Genomic DNA, 17,733 nt, shown 5'->3' on the forward strand with positions numbered 1-17,733 from the left:
TGATCTATACTGGTGGTTTGGAGTAGAATACAATGCTTTTAGGAGAAATGCTAAATATGTATTTCATCCTCAACAGCATCAGTCTGAGTGGAATTTGCAGTACATCAAATGGCACCTGTATTAGTGCTCATTTAAAAAGAAAAAACCTAGAAATTCCAACTCTAGCCTTTTCCCTTGTTAAAATAAAATTTCTAGGCTGAACTGGTACTAAACCAAAGCAAACTGCATGCTGGGGCTGAAAGGAAGATGGTTGAGGCTTAGGATAACTTAAAGGGCTTCCTTACAGTGTGAACTGCCTATAAACTGTTGTGCAGATTAACCAGAGGTGAGAACAATGTAGGGTTGGAAAATTAAAAGGCCAGAAAACAGTCTGTGAAAAGGCTGATGGAATTAGGAATGCCATGGTGTTCATGATTTACTTGGGTGAAGCCAGGTGTTTAGGAAGGGCAACCGCATCAGTGGCTGAAATGGAAATATTTTTATTGGTGCTAAGGTAGTATGCCAGTGACTTGGAAACTGCGGATTAAAAAAGTAAGATGTTAATACTGTTTGTAATTCATTATTATTGATCTTTAGGACTCTTGGAAGTGGTTTATTAGCATTAATACTATCATAAAGTACCTGTTAAGAGTATGCCTATGGGAGCATAATCCTGTTTTTGCTGAACTAAATGGCAAAGCCTTCTTCTAAATGCAGCGGTAACATGATCAAGACCTACAGAAAGAGGTCATCTGCAACTACATACAAAATTTTGGAAACTGCTGTTGGATTATTTTAGATATCCACAGGGGGATTATTTAATTTCAGAGATCCCTTAGATGCATCAGTTTGCAGATTTGAAAGGGCAATATTTTCATATTCCTCTTGTGATGCTGAGCATCTGCAGTGGTGAACTAATACTATCAAATCCTTCTGAAAATTCTTGTTGAGAAATCCATAAAAGATGGGATTGATACATGTTGAGATCATGGCCACAAGGTGGCATATTGTAAATGCTAGATTATGATTACAGCTCATTAGTGCCTCATAGTTCCAGTCAAAAACAACATTGAATATATTGAGAGGCAACCAGCAAGCTGCAAAAGTCACAACAATTGATACCAACATCATATTAATCCTTTTGTTTTCACTCAGTCTGCTCTCATTCTCTCTCATCCTGTCTATTTTACCATGTCTCCTTCGAAGACATACAAATATCCTGAGATAGCAGATAAAAATAAACCCCAGTGGGAAGCAGTACTGGAAAACCAGCAGACTAGTGGTAAAAATCAGTCGTTCTGTAACAGAGGGCCATGCTTCGATGCAAGCAACCTTGTTCTTGTAGAAATCGCTATGGAAAGACAGATGTTTGAAAGGTTCATCAGTTAATTGGTGAAATATTAAAAAAGGAATGGATATTATGAGGGAAAACCCCCAGATGAAAAGAATTCCCCAGTAAGCATGTGAAATATTAGGCTTCCAGCCACGTGGGTTCACAATTAGCTGGTATCTCTCAATAGCAATGAGTACAAGTGAGAAAATGGAGACTGTAACAGATATACTTTGTATGAAAGAACTTATTTTACACAGAGCTTCCCCAAATATCCAGTAGTCCATTAAGGTATATGCAACTGTGACAGGAATACACATGATACAGATCAAGACATCTGATAAAGAGAGGTTGGCTATCAAAACGTTGGTAACATTTTGAGCTTCTTTCCGTCTCTTTATTATAATAATCAGGCAAAGATTTCCAAAAAGCCCCACTATTGTAACTAATGTGTAGGCTGTAATAAGCAAGAATTCTGCAAGGAAGGAAGGCTGGCATGTATCAAAGTTCAAAAACTGAGAATAGCTAATGTTAGAGAGAGTTTGATTAGACAGAATCTCACTGGGATGCTGAATGGCTTTATCCATCGTGAAGCATCTCCCAAACTATGGACAAAATGTAGGGTTATTTAGAATATACTTTGTATGGAGCTTTCCAAGGCAATGATTACTATGAGTCTATCGTTGTAGTTGGTGTCCTTGAAGTTTTGAGCAAATCTAATATAATTAATTACAGCACTGGAAAAGCCAGTGGTTGAGTATTAGTGGTTTTGTATAAATATATATGGGTGGAGGTTGATGCTACCTTTCTGAGGTTCTGCACTGACAGTGTTACAGACCTGTAACTGATTGTGATGTATAAGAAATAGCAGTGATAGCTCTGATTAAACTTGTAGGAACATTTTCATACAAATCCTCTTTTACCAACTGTGGATAAACTTTGTTTTTCAAAATAAAATATTTTAAGATCTGCCTCAGCTGCAGATTTAGCAAGGTTTAAGGAATTCCAATGAGGATAATCTGTTGCTTTTTTATTATCAGAAAAGAAGCATTGGGTCCTGCCATCACATTGCTAGCTTAGACATCACACTTATATTTCCTCTAGAACTACAAAGCAATGTGAGCTAATACACCAAATCCCTCTGGCTTAAAATGATGTGTGCTTGAGCTTAAGTGATATTCAACACCTCTATGCATGACATCTTTAAGGGAGTTTCCTGTTCTGCTTATGTATTAAAGATAGCGTGTCCTTTTTCCTCAATCTAATTTGAGAAAAATGTAAACCAAACAAAGATCACATCTTAGTTATACACACAATTATTTCCATATCAGTAGTTGCCAAAGGTTGTCTCATTTCTCTACACACTGTTCACTGTTGTACAAGTCTGACCAATGATACCCCCAAAATTTTCTGTTGTTAAATGCAACATGTACTCAAGAGACAGAGCTGATTCTTCTTTCAGTTCTAACTTAAACAGGTGTCAAGCAAAATTCTGATATTAGTACAATTCTGTTGTTATAAAACTATATATTAATGGGAAGAATTAGGCTCAGCAAATATCTTGATGGGTTTGAATTTATCACTGACTTAAAAAGTTCATCTTAAATCAAAGGCTCACCAGCTTTCTGGCCAGAAGGAGGTTGTTTCCAACCTGGGAAAGGAAAAAAGAAGGATGTCAAGAGTTATTTTTAAAATTGAAAGATGGATAAGTATGTTCTACACATATACCTTTCAAAACTCAACTCTCACTCACCTTAATTCCTTTTTGAGGTAGGAATTATTGGAAAACTAGCTGGAAGGAGGTCATTCTTCACCGCTAGTAATAAATACCATAGTGTTGAGAGCCTGTGGAGAAAGGAGGATGAAGAAGCAGTGGGAAGTTAAAGAGGATGCACAAAAAGAAGAAGGGATAGGTGGATGTTTTGTTATTACTAGAAATAATCTGTTTATGTATAGAAGATTTATCAAGCTTTTTATAGAAATTATTGCCATTATTTAATCACTAAGGAATAAAAAATGTTTGGTTGCTTGCACAAGTCTAAACACCAAACTGGGAACTATGATTCTGTAACTATTTGCCCCCAGGCACTCAAAGAATATTCCAGCTAGAGTTATATCCTGGTCTGCTTTATCCTGATACTTCTGCTTGACATAAATCTGGGTGCTTCAAATTAAGATTCTAAAAGAAACCAAAAAACAATACAACCACCTTTGGAGCATCTATTACCACTCTCATTCTGATTAAAATATACTTTTCAACTAGTGTAGTCATGTCGGAGTAAGAAGTGGCTGTAGATTTATGTGACTATATGTGGCCCTGATGTTCCAAATATGACTTAATTTGTGGTCAGGGGCTAACATTAAGCCCTGTAGTCTCCCTAAATAACCCGCCTGGCTTGGTTACAGTTATATTGAGGGAATGGCATAGAAACCCGTACAATCATGCTGCAAAAGCTATGGAAGTCTAGTGGCTCAGATAGACTTTGTAGTCCCTCGCAGGTGTCCGTATGCCAGCAGGGCAGGAACAAGAGCTATGTGTCCCTGCTGTGTACCTACTGTGTGTGCACCAGCTTGCAAAAACTCTTCTCCTAATGAGTCCAGGAGAAATGAAAGGGATTCTGAAGCTAGCACAGTCACACTCTGCAGAAACCGATGATGTGGCTGGGCAACAGCACCTTCAGGCAACATATGTCCTGGAATGCACTGTAAACCACTTCCCCTGGAGCAGCACTAATTGCCTGGCTGGGCTTATCACACAGAAGGATGCGTGCGCTGGAAGGACAAGAGGCCAACCAGTGGTAAATGTTGCCCTGATGAGCTTTACTGCCACTTTAGATGTGTAAGGGTCTAAGGTCTGGCTGCTTTATCCCAAAGGGTGATCTTTCTCTTTGCACGGCCTGTGGTATTCACCTGACTCACACAGATCTGAGCCCTGCCCTTTGAGAAAAGATCGGGTGTTAGCAGGGGATCCGGCTTGGAAGCAAGATACCTTCAAAAACAAGCTCTGCTCTTCCTTGCTTTTTATGTGAGCAGGAGAAGCTGTGGGGACTCAAAGGACATGAGGCTGAGCCAGGTTTGTAATATTTTATGCACTATTTGCTATGCTTGCTTATTTATCCATGGTTGCACAACACTGTTTGGTAGCGAGTGCTGAATGTCCTCTCCCAAGAATTCAATGGGGGTGGTAGGGCTTCTTTGGCACTTTCTACCATTAAGGAAAAGTCCCTGTACTGGTCTTCTGATCAGTTCACTCACTACATCAGCTTTATGCACGCTGATCATCTACATTGGCCTTTTTTCAGGAAAAAGATTTATTTCTTTTCACTGTTTGGTTTGTACTGTGAGTTAAAAAGTGTAGTCTGTAGTACATGTCATTCTGCAAGGCAATTTAAACATTTCCTTGGCAATAAAACAATTACACCTGTCTTGTTTAAACATCTGGAGTATTCATAGCATTAGAAAAATAAGTTACACTAGCACTTACTGCAGCATGTTGAACTCTATTGTAATACATACTGGCATTTTTTTAAGCTAATAAATGTTAGCGGAATCAGCATCCTTGAACTGCAACTACAGCTGATATCAGAATTGGATTGAAGTGCTTAATAAGAGAACTAATTACTTCAATCCCTAATCCATGCATTTTGAAAAAGATTCTCTACCATAGTGAGAGTTTAAGACTATAAGAAATGATAATCCACTTAGTCTAGTTGTCTCGTTCCTCTAGATGCAGAAACATTACTGAAATGTGCTAAGCAAAAGAAAGTTAAAAGCATAGTCTAAAATAAAATGAGTTTTAAAAAGGCTTTCTTTCCTAAGTATTTTCTCAGCTATGTTAAAAGAGACATAGTCCCATCCCTTCAAAGTGACCAGTAAATGTTTCAGTTGCAAACATCGTCTGTTTATTAAGTTCCAAAGTATTGCACAGATAAAATGTGGAGGAAACTTTCCATTCAATTTTACATATAGGATGTACAGAATACAATAATCCTTTAAAAGATACATTTCAGTAACTTTTGCCACAGTTTTATGGATTTTCTGACTTCTTACCTGATGAAAAATTCAAGTCATATCCACACTGCCTTTAACAATTTTTCTTTTCCCTTTTTGAGTTAATCACAAAGCCAGCAAACACATCTCCTTTGTGTATAAAAGAATCCAAAGCAAAGCCATCTGCTGCTAAAGCGATACTTAAACTCTCCTTTCTTCTCTTTCTGAAACAAACCACAGTTCCGCAATTTCCAACTGTGACCGAATCCACCAGCCTGTAGAAAGGCTGCTGAGGAATAAAACAAGCTCTGGAATCCAAGAAGAGGCGAACGGCAATGAGCAGGGAGGAGAAAGGACCAGTAGTCATGGGGATGGTTTTTCCTCCACTGTGCAGCTTCCCTCCGCCCTGTCAAACACCTTATCTTGCAATTTCATTTTCAATTTTTTTATCTGTTCTGTAGTGCAAATGTTTTCCCTGTGTTGGATTTCATACATAAACATCTGCAGATGGCTTATTGCTTTTTTAACTGAGGGAGACATGAAAATACAGTAAGCTGCTTAGAAAGAGCATGCACATCCTATTAAGTGTATCATTTGCTCTGTTGCAATTAAGATCATCATATTTTCATTATAAATTGCTATTTTAGCCTATACTCCAGAGATACAAAAATATTCCTGAAAAGCAAAGCACGGCACATTACACTAGCACATATTGAAAAGGGGCTTTATTATTATTACTGTTTTTCCAGTAAAAGCCCATACCTTTTACAGTCACTTGTTTATAAAAATTGGCATTCAGTGTTTCCCTATTAAATATTTAGAGTGGACATTTATGGGACAGAAAAGGAACTGTTTTTTCTTAGGATGTGCTGTTTGGTACATTGCTGTTTAAACTCTTGAATTGGTACCCGGGTCCACTTAACCCCCAGTATCTCAGTCTCTTATGCTGAACCGTCCTGTGGCTCTCCAGTACCAGAAAAAGCAGAGGCAATAGAAAATAGTCCAGAGTTAGAATGTGTTTATGTGGGGACAGACTCAGGAAAACTAGATGAGAATTCCCTGTTAAATTAGAGAAGTAGAAACCTGCAGACAAAACATTTGAGAGGGTACTGGAGTCTGTCTTACTGCGTCTGTTTTTTTGGAGAGAATGATTTTGAAAGCAGTAGGATTTTGGGGATGAGGAAGACTGATGCTGTACCTAAAGTGCAGGTTGGAACTAATTATCTGAAAATATTGTTAGTTGTCATGCTGTTGTATTTGTAGAAAATAGGGGTGGAGGGAGCCTCTGAGATCAGCCAGACAAACCTCCTGCTTCTAGTATATTTGTATCTCTTCATGATGTGTTTGTCTAACCTGTTTTTTAAACATCCATGGTAATCCTAGATTAGGTATTCAAGTTCCTAACTTACTGTTAGGAAGACTTCCTTAACACCTCCCCCTGAAATTTCCTTCACTTTAGTTTAGTCCATTGCTTTTTATTCTAGGTGTGGTCTGTGAATTCTGAAATTTTAACCAAATGCAACAATCCAGCACTGTGAATATACTTTTCTAAAACATTTCTAGCACTTTCTGGTTTTGATTATGTCAAAAATACTATAAAAACAAAGCTTTTCCAAAATACTTTTTAGAATTTCTGCTTCTGGTTGTAGTGTAACCCAGGAAGTGAATCAGGACATAAATATGCAATGTGCTAGATATGCATCAGAACAAGCCATAAAAACGCATTATCTGTTTATAAAGGAAATAAGTCAATAAAATTAAAAGATGTTCTGATTCTATTTATAAATTTCAAACAAAGGTCAGGTTGCTTATTTACATAGGCCTCTGTTTCTAATATAGCACTGCGTGCAGTCCTCCATCTGTGGAAGGACTGAAGTGTTTAACGTGTGATCCTCTTGGTTTTACAGCCATATCAATCTGCTGCCTTCCGTGGATTTAATTTTGTTGTAACCGGTTGTGAATTAGGTCACAGCCGACATCACAGGCTTGTGGCTGTAGCTGCTCTTGGTCTGTTTACGCCTGATGTCAAAGGTATGTATATAAAGTGGAATCTGTGGCTGTGTACGAAGGGATCAAGGTATATTGTTTTCAGCCAAATGCTGTAGCGTCTGTTTGCAAAAAAGGTTAATGGATAGCAGAACTGTATTTACTTTATATAAATGATCACATTATTTCTAAATTGCTTAATATTAAGTGATGGGATAATAGCCTTTATCAGTAGACATTGATAACTAACTGGAAGGCAGGACTGCAATTGTAGTGAGAAGCAAACTTTATATGTAACCTGATAACAAAAAGTTAAAATACATTGCAGATAAGACTGCAATTGTCTTGCCAGTGTCAAGTGTAAATTTAGTAACTCGGGATTTCAGCAGCTCAAAGATGACTCTCTATCGTAGGAAATGGTGGGAGTTTTGATGTGATTTTTAGAGTTTTATTAGGGATTTCTGTCTCAGTTTGCAAAACAAACAAATGAACAAGAAACCTCAAAACAATGTGTACTGATTCTCGCTATACTGAATGCCAATCATGATACTGATTATCACCTCATCACAATCATTCCAATAAAAGCCTGATCCTAAAAGCTTTCCAGGTATGATATTCATATGGAAATAAATTGGAACATCTTTTCCAAGCGTCTGGTTATACAGCAGCTAGAGGCATGACCTCAGCTTGCGTAAATGCTCCCAAGCTAGTTGTAAACCAGGTAGCACTTAACCATTACAAGCACAGAGCTCAGGGCACTATCATCTGAACCAGCCAGCTCATAGCTAAACAAGAGTCCGCGTCTGTGAAGCGCAGTCTCACCTGGATGACAGTGAAGGCTCTGTATCGCTCTGGCTCCCAGGCTACAGCATCCAGACCATGGGCCCTGTGGAAAACCAGGGTAAGTGATTAGGTGCCATAATAAACAGTTTTTCAAACTTTAAGTTTGTAATCACGTCTGTTGTGTTGGCAACAGCCTGTTGGTGAAAAATTCTCTAGCAGGTAAGTCCTTTGAGCTCACTTTTTGCTTTGGCCTTCACATGATTCCTTGCCCAGCAGGAATCTTTGCTGATGGCTGACCACTCTAAGCTTTTGCTTTTGCTTAGTTTGCTTAGTTGCTTCTCCCATGCTGTGCAGCAGTCCTTGTTGCTACCTGGTGCAGCCCCCTTCTTCAGAAAGCAAGATTTAGTAGAGATGTACTTATACGATTTCTCAGCTTCCTAGGTGGAAGAGTTCTTTAATAGCAGTTCAGCTAAGAGCTGGTTCAGTGACCTCTAACATCTCTGAAGGATCTGGAATATTTCTTCCTAATAAGTATTATTCTTTATAGCTCTTCAAAGAGGCACAGAGAAATAAGCAAGAATAATTGGAAATCTCTTATCTTAGTGTCAGATGTGCCAGTTAATGTCGGAAAAGTAAGATAATATGCTATGATGGAGGAAAAACACAGTCCCTTCACATTTTCCTGTTTCGTGGAGAGATCAACACCCTAATAAGGTATCTTCAGCAAATAGGCTATAATTTGACCAAACTAGCAACATCTGAACATCAACTAAGTATGCACTGTAAATTTTTCTCCAAAGATCATGCAGACAAAGAAGGATTGATGTATATATGTAAGTTGGAGCACTGCTCCATGATTCAGAATTTTTTTCCTAATGGGAAAAAATTATCACAAAAATCACTGAGGTTCACTACCTGGAGTTTAGGTTTCACTCCGTTGTATTGCATAGCTCTAGAGAATAGCTTTGCAATATCCTTGATGCTTCATTCTGGTCTGTACCTCTCAATTAGGTCATGCCTAGAATGAAAAGCCAACTGTTTTAAAATCTGCTTTAACTTTAAATGAGTTACTTATAATAGCATATTCATTTTTAAAATTATATCGTGCCATGAACTTGCGGCTAATTTCTGGACCTTATTCAGTTGGCATACAATTGAGATGGAGATTGATATACTCTCTGACTGGAAGGTTAGCATCTTTATTTTTTGGGTCAGCCAAGTTACTCTTCTTACTGAAAAACAGATAAGATATGTGAGTAATTGTAATAGGAGTGTGACAGCATTAATTCATATTTTATAATAGTTTCCATTTTCCAAACCCCGATTCAATCCTTTGTAGCTTTCTAGAACTTCTCCAGCTGATGTTTTCCAAGAGTGATCTCTGCCAAAGAATGAATTATTTCAATAGCTCACAGATTTTGGGGGAATATGTATCTCTGGGTTTTTTTCCATTCTACAGTCTTTTTATAACACCACTGTGAGCACCAAACCCTGCTGTTCTCATGCCATGACATCTTTCACTGTCCTAACTGTTAATTAAGAAATACTTAAATAATCAAAAGATTTTTCCTGTTGATCTCAGTCTGTTTCAATTTTCCTGCATATTTCAAACGGTAACAGTTTTGATTTTCTGAACTAAAAATATGAATTCTAGATTGCTATTTTCCGTCTAGAGAGCCTCGCTTTTATACACCACCTCATTTTAAAATTTCTTGAATAGCTGTGGTGTGTTGACCCTGGCTGGACACCAGGCGCCCACCAAAGCCGCTCTATCACTCCCCCTCCTCAGCTGGACAGGGGACAGAAAATATAACAGAAGGCTCGTGGGTTGACATCAGGACAGGGAGAGATCACTCACCAATTACCGTCACGGGCAAAACAGAGGTACTTGGGGAAATTAGTTTAATTTATTACCAACCAAATCAGAGTAGGATAATGAGAAATAAAACCAAATCTTAAAAACACCTTTCCCCCACCCCTCCCTTCTTCCCGGGCTTAACTTTACTCCTGAGTTCTCTACCTCCTCCCCCCGAGCAGCGCAGGGGGACGGGGAATGGGGGTTTGGGTCAGTTCATCACACGTTGTCTCTGCCGCTCCTTCCTCCTCAGGGGGAGGATGCCTCACACTCTTCCCCTGCTCCACCGTGGGGTCCCTCCCACGGCAGACAGTCCTCCATGAACTTCTCCAACATGAGTCCTTCCCATGGGCTGCAGTTTCCTTCAGGAACTGCTCCAGCGTGGGTCCCTCCACGGGGTGCAGTCCTTCAGGAACAGACTGCTCCAGCGTGGGTCCCCCACGGGGTCACAAGCCCTGCCAGCAAACCTGCTCCAGCCTGGGCTCCTCTCTCCACAGGGCCACAGGTCCTGCCAGGAGCCTGCTCCAGCGTGGGCGTCCCACGGGGTCACAGCCTCCTTCGGGCATCCCCCTGCTCCGGCGTGGGGTCCTCCACGGGCTGCAGGTGGAGATCTGCTCCACCGTGGACCTCCATGGGCTGCAGGGGGACAGCCTGCCTCACCATGGTCTTCCCCACGGGCTGCAGGGGAATCTCTGCTCCGGCGCCTTCAGCACCTCCTCCCCCTCCTTCTTCGCTGACCTTGGTGTCTGCAGAGCTGTTCCTCTCACATCTTCTCACTCCTCTCTGCGGCTGAAGTTTGTTGTGCGGTTCTTCCCCCTTCTTAAATACGTTATCCCAGAGGCGCTACCACCATGGCTGGTGGGCTCGGCCTTGGCCAGCAGCGGGTCTGTCTTGGAGCCAATGCCAGCCGGCTCTATCGGACATAAGGGAAGCTTCTGGCATCTTCTCACGGAAGCCACCCCTGTAGCCCCCAGCTACCAAAACCTTGCCACGCAAACCTACTACAATAGCATGGATGTCTTACAGCTGATTTCAGGCAGGTACATACTGAACTTCATAGCATAACTCCTCCTGCTGTTTTCAAACAAAGCTAAATGTCAGTCATGCGAAAGCACCACAAAAAACACCCTACAGAGGTTCTGTGGAACGAGAAATAGATGGGGCCTAGGAATAGCTCAGGGAAAAAAAGCGAGTAGATTTTAATTTAACTGGAAAATGCATAAAGAAAGATTTGCAGGTGAAAAAGATCAGAGCATGGCTGAGATTGCTGCTGGCTCCAGGTCTTCCTTTGACAAAAGTTATGATCCTGGTCTGTCTCGGACTAAGATATAGTGAAAGATCTACCCTCTCACATCTGTCACAGCATTGCTAGATTCTTTGATCCTTGACAAGAACCTTGACTTTTCAGACCGTATTTTGCTGTCTTACTTTCATCCTATCACTCCAAATTATGACCAGCTCTTATATAAACTTTTAGGAAAGAGAAGAAAGGAAATCATCAATTATGACAGATGAGTGAAAAGATGAAAGGGGAAAAGAGAATTTGACCTTCAGAGGGAAGAGGAGGAGGGCAGGATTTAAGGAAAAATGGTAATGTAAGTCCAAAGAAAAGGATGCAGATTCAATTCTCCTATGACTTTCCACTTCACCCTTTACAAAGGTGTGTTTCTCTCTTTCAGCACACCCCCCTTACAAGGGGCTCAGGGAAGATTTTGTTCAATAAGATGAACTTTTGATACTACTTACTGAAGAAATAGTTCCTGTGGGTTGTTCTGTAGTTACCTTTTTATCTGTAGAATATCTGATTTTGCATTAAGGAAATAAAAGAGAGGGGTAGTGTTTTATTCCCCATCTGAATTTGCACAGGGTAGAAATTTTTATCCTGAAGAGTGTCATGTTCAAACTTTAGGTAGGCAAAAGACTATCTAGTTTCCTCTCTGTGCATTTTAATCAAGCTTTTTCAATGAAAACCCTCTCCCAACCAGTGCTAATTCACGATAGTCTCAGAAGTAAGATCACAGAGTTGATGTTTATGCAGATTAAAGTACAAACAGCAGAACAGAGTGAAAGATAAATCTTTTGCCAAAAAAGCGAGAGCTCTCTCAAGGACTGTTGTATCTCTTTTAAGACGTTCTTCACACTTGTAGCTAAAGCAAGGGGCCAGGATGGGGAAGTTTGTGGTGCTGCTGCATGTTGTATCAAAAATGTCTTCCTATCACGGCAAAATTACTCTCTGCCTGAGGTGATGATTTGGGTAGGGGTGAGGCTTCTGAAAGTCTAATAATGTCTCTTTGAAATTATTAGATTAAAAATCCTTGCCTGAGTGTGTGTGCATCTCAGAGTGACCTGGGAAATTATGGTTGAATCCCCTCTATTCCCATCTGTTTCCACCTATGCACATTTAGAAAAATCAGGATGAAATCTGTGTACAGCTAGGATGATGTTATTACAGTCTTCAAGGAGCACAGTGTCAATGCAGAACTAATTCAGCAAACAGTCTGCATGAAGGAATCCTGTAGGTTTCAAAATGCTTTCTGTCTGCTGAAAGGTAAAACCAGACCTAAACCTAGAGGATTGCACTATACTAACAAAACGTACTTAAACTCATAAAAATCCAGCTGATACACTTAAATTGTTTTAAAAAAATGACTCAACACCTGTTGACTATGGAAGCCAATCACACTGATATAAACTAAATTAAAGAGGTTGAAACAAATTAAAAGGCTATGACTTTGTGTTTATACAAGGATTTAGATAATCAAAATATTTGTAACTTGTAAGAGCTACTTTTGGCTTCCCAGTGTCCTTCTATTGCCCCTGATGCTCTTTTCCAAAACTTCAGTATTCCTTTTCTATCTTAGAAGTTTGGAGCCATTAAACAGCATGACAGAAGTATGTAGCCTAAGTGAGAAAAATTGCTATAAAGATTTCCTTAATAATTTTGTATCAGCTTTTACTAAGAATATATGGTAACATAGAAAGCCTAGTGCTGGAAAGGGACTGTTCAGATGCCTCTGTTTTATGATCTCTTAAGCAGTGATGCCCTCCTGTGGACTCTAGATAGTATGCTTTCCACTGGAATAACTGGAACGTTTTATGCATGAAAACAATGTGGTTTTCCTTCCTTCTAACACTCTAAACACTAACTAAAATATCCCATGAAGACATTTAACACAGTGCATTATTTGGCCAGTGCCTCTGGTTTGAGAAACATTTCTTTAGGTGATGATACAGGTGGAGCTTTTACCTGTGTTAGAAACTTAAACGGCTTATACAACGAATTTTTATTCTATAGGTTGCTATCAGAATTGAAACAATGTAATGCTGCGACTGTCCTGTCAGTAGGGGAAGGGTATGTATTTCTTTTTAATGGTGTTTGCCTAAGAACTTTTAAGTACAGAGGACAATATTATGCATTTACTCATATATAGTTAAAAGCAGTTTAAAAATATGGTGGAGAAACTGCTGTAGCTGTTGGACTGTTGTCTGTTTTAGCAGCCTTGTCACATCTCACATGCACAGTGTGAGACTCGTTCTTTGATTCTGCGCTCACACTGCTGCGGTACCTGTGTATCTCACGTTTGCAGTGGCTCACGTAGCTAGAGAGAAAAGGCACATTTCAGGAGCACGTAAAGGCACGTAGTTCACAGGAACGTGTATAACAAGTGACCTGGTGCACCCATCGGGTTACTGGATGCCTCACCAGGCATGAATCCGACAGGAATTGGAGCGGTCTGGTTGGAGTCTCTGTGGTGGCTCAGAGGACCTGGGAGGTATGAAGGTCTGTGGGATAGGCAGGAGAAACTGATGTTTAGCTGTCTAGGAAACGCTGCATCGCCGGAGCCTGGTGGTACGTGTCAGGGCACAGGTACATTTGCGGTGCGCTTGGCCCTTTCAATGTGGGGACTGAACTCTGAGGACGTGATTTTGAGCGAATACGTGAACTACATGAGGTCACTTACACGGCAGTTGGGAAAGGACAGGGGATGGGAGGACACCAGGTCAAGTGGAGTTTGGCCTTTCTGTAGTATCAGAGGAGACACTTCTATCTGCAAGAGATGGGTATATATATTTTAAAGGTGTTTTCCTTTCATTAATCAACCAGTCAGAGGTACAAATGAAGAGCAAGCAGTTGGGCTGTACTTGAGTCGTGTCAGAGACTGATTTTGCCTACTGATTTGCTCACATCTTAAAGACCCTCATCTCCTTCTCCTGCTGAAAGTAGTGACTTCTTTCTTTGATCGCTTCCTCAGCCTACTTGTCTGCCTTGCTTTCAGGGAGAGAAAGGGAGCCATAAACAAGCGTTCTGTTTTCTTTGTTATCTGTTGAGGCCATAAGTAGCTCCTCTTAATTTTTCTTCCTTTTTGCTGTAAATTATTAAGGGTCTATAAAACTCTCGTGGGTTATTTTCTACATGAAACAGATATCTTGGGAAGGGCCACGCAGTTTTTACAATAAGTGGTAGGCAAAATATATTTTTGTATTTCCTGTAATTGTGTGGAGCTTGCGGACGGCCTCTGGGAAGTTTTTTTTTTAATAGAGGAGGATATGTTTGTTTATTTTAAAACCACAAATATTTCAGTGACATTATGGGCATATTCTCTTTTCTAAAACTAGATAAAATGATTGTATCTGTTCATGCTTTGAGAGAAATGGATCTAAACACGTGACATCTTTCCCTGTGCGTGGTTGTCAAACATGGACATTTAATATTCCTGTCATATTACTAAGTTACTCTGAACAGACTTGTCTATAACAGGAAAAAAATCCAATTTAAGAAAAATCAGATTACTGTATTGCAAGTATTAATCCTACTGGTTAATGATAATCACAGCCTTTGAGACTAAAGCACGAAAACTTGGCCCGCTGATAGAAATGAGGCCAGAATTTGACTAGCAGTGTTAATCTCTGGAGTTGTCACCATCTGAAGAGGAATAAGGAAGAATCTTTGTGCTGAAATGTTCAGCCTCTCTGGACTTCATCTGGGGTTACAGTTAACTAACCTTCCAGCACAGTCAATGTTACGCTGGTATCTGCGAGTCTCCAAGGGTGCGTTTCCACAGCAGTTGATATAAATCAGGGGGGATGTTGCAGTTCTGCTTCCTCCCTCCTGCCAGCACCAGCACTCGTGGGATCATGCAAAAAACTCTTTCAGAAAGCTGAGGCAGCTAAAAACTAAGTCCCTTTTCACAATAAAATTATTTTTGGCTGTCTCAGTTCTCTTAAGTGGATCGCTGTGTGTTTGCACAAGCATCAGGGCTGGCACATGGGAGAAGGCAGGATCGCACGGCTGGAGGGCTGCAGTGCAGCAATCCCAGCGCAGATCAGTTCAGACAACTGTGGAACTACATCCTGATACGGTGCCTAATGCAAAACTGCAACCACCAGGTCAGGGGGGTCGGAATATTCAGTACATACCTTTATAAAGGCTCCCAGGATTGGTTTTGGAGGGAAGACTTATCCTCTTCTCCCTGAGCAAGGGACCAGTAATGTGTCTGACAGGGGATCCAGGATATGATCTTGGTGGAAACCAGGTGGTCTGATAGTCATTTTTTATTAACCCAGTCCCAAAACCTCTGCTTTCCAGTACACTAATCTGGATTTCCCATCTGTGACTCAGAAGCATAAGGGGAATTGTGACTGTGAGGTTTGGTGCCAATGTTCTTGGATGGTGTGGAGAATAAAATAGCACAGATAGGCTTTTGAAAGCCAAGCACTGGGATACAAAATAGGTATTACATAGGGGACTTCAAGGAAGATTTTTGCAGGTCAAACTCTTTCTTTGGAGGTGCAGATCTGAAGTGTCTGACAAATACTGCAATGGTCAGAAATATTCTCAACCTGTGCCAATTGGTAGAGGTAATATGGCCCTTTCATAGGGAACAGTGTCCTACAAAATTTTGGAAAACATCGATGGAATTACCATCATCGATGAGACAAGACAGACCTGCTTTTCAGGATCTAGTGCCTGAAAAAGCAAAGCAACAGAAAACAAGGAACTGAGCAAACAGGGAGAGGTGCCCAAACAGAAGAGGAAGTCTTATCATCCGAGTAGAGCCCACAGTATATTAGCATCTACATTTACTGAACAAAGAGGGAGAGTGGGTTGAGTACTCTATATACGGATGCTTTAACACTTCCTGAGTTCTTGAGGTTTGCGCTCACTTTAATATATTCGATTACGTGGTCATTTTTTCAAAGATTGTCTCAATGTCTAAATGGAAACTTTTATCTCATTGTGGAAGTAACAAACCAAGGAAGAAGCTACCTGAAGAGGTTGTGACAGTTAGACAATTATCTGTGAGCAGGACGAAGTTAACATCAGTTTCAGAAACTGTGTGGTGCAGGTGCTAACATGCCCAGTGAAAGGTGAACTGACCTTTTCACCTTCAAGGAAAGAAAATTTCACCACAAAAATCGTTCTTGGCTCCTTGATAATTTCCAACATAAACCCCAGTGGGTGTAAGACCAAAAAAAATCTTGTTTCTGATGAAAAATTCAGTATGTTGAAAATAGTGCTGCAGTCTTCAAGCTGACAATGTTTAAGGTACTATTAAAGGAAAAGAAAAAAAGGAAATACATCTCACTATTAGTCATTTCACAGGGCTTGCACACCCTTGAACAGCTCTAATTATTTCTCTAAGAAAATACCTCCTTTTCAGAGCTAAGGAGAGATTTAAGGGCAAGAAGAGGAGGCAGCGATAGGGTTGGAAAGAGGACTGGGAAACGGGGGAGGAAACAGTAGCAGGAAAAGCGAGAAAGCAGCTGCCTGAAAGAACAGATTGGGTGGTTGGGAGCATGTTGGAAAGGGGAAAATGGACACAAATGAGGAAAGAAGAGCCAGCTAACGCTAAGAGACAGCAGACAGGAACTTGACAAAACGGCACGGTTAAAACCTCCGAAGAGGGGAGTCACTGCCCGTCAGGAATATACTGTCCGTGTTGCCGTAAAGCCGGGGAAGGCGAGCGAGCCGAAGGAAATGAAGGTGCGAGGCTGGAGCCGGCAGAGGTGGAGAACGGAATACAGCCAGAAGGTAAAGAAAGTCCCGCCGGGCCGGGCCGGGCCGGCCTGTGCCAGCTCTCGATCAGCGGGTAAGCCCTGCTCCCGGCCCCCGCCCGGCGAGGCCGAGCCGTGAGGGGGCAGCGGCCCCCATCGCCGCCCTCCACCCGCGCCCCTCAGGCTGGGAACAATAGCGGGGCGCTGGGCGGAGGGAGGGGACGTGCGGGGGGCGCCCGGGGCACCGCCCGGGTGCCGGTGTGGGGAAATGCCCCTCCGTGACGGGGCGGGGGGCGCGCGGCGCGGCCGCCTAACGGTCAGCGTTTCAAACGCTCCCGCGCGAGCTGCCCGCGGACCCTCCGCCCGCTGCCCCCGCCCGCGGGGCGGGGCCGGCGGGGAGAAAGCGCGCGGCCGGGCCGGAGGAGGCCCATTGGCTCCCGTCCGCGGGCTTGGCGCATTGGCGCACCCCGGGCCGGACCCTGTCCCTCCCCTTCTCTCGGCGCGCGCAGAGGAGGCCCCGCATCACCGGCCGCTACTGCGCGACTCTATTGGCGGCCCGCCGCGTCTGTCACCGGCGGACCCGGGGCCCTCTGCCGACGCGCGGCGGAGGTCGCGCCCTCTGATTAGTCGCCGCGCTCGTCGATCGCGGCCGGAAGCCCCGCCCCCAAAGGTGAGTCGCGGACGGCGCCGGCGGCGCGCTCTCATTGGCTGCGCCGGCGTGGGGGGCGTGCGCGGCGGCGGCCGGGCGGGCGGGGCTCCCAGCGTCCCCTTTGTGTGGGCACCAGTCGCCGGCCGAGCTCTTGAGAAGTAGCGG

General features: G+C 42.2%; 1 protein-coding gene across 1 annotated transcript; it reads right to left on the reverse strand.

Moving 5' to 3' along the window:
- Positions 1 to 774: 774 nt before the first annotated feature.
- LOC127022111 (neuropeptide Y receptor type 6-like) lies at positions 775 to 1,896 on the reverse strand. The gene has a single exon (XM_050905540.1). The coding sequence runs from the start codon at positions 1,894 to 1,896 to the stop codon at positions 775 to 777; it is 1,122 nt and encodes a 373-aa protein (XP_050761497.1).
- Positions 1,897 to 17,733: the final 15,837 nt, after the last annotated feature.

Source organism: Gymnogyps californianus, chromosome 14 (assembly GCF_018139145.2).
Source record: "Gymnogyps californianus isolate 813 chromosome 14, ASM1813914v2, whole genome shotgun sequence".
Classification (NCBI taxonomy): domain Eukaryota; kingdom Metazoa; phylum Chordata; class Aves; order Accipitriformes; family Cathartidae; genus Gymnogyps; species Gymnogyps californianus.

What these genes read in the sequence shown, in the direction of transcription:
- LOC127022111 (XM_050905540.1), bottom strand. Translation starts at nt 1,896, where the DNA reads ATGGATAAAGCCATTCAGCATCCCAGTGAGATTCTGTCTAATCAAACT.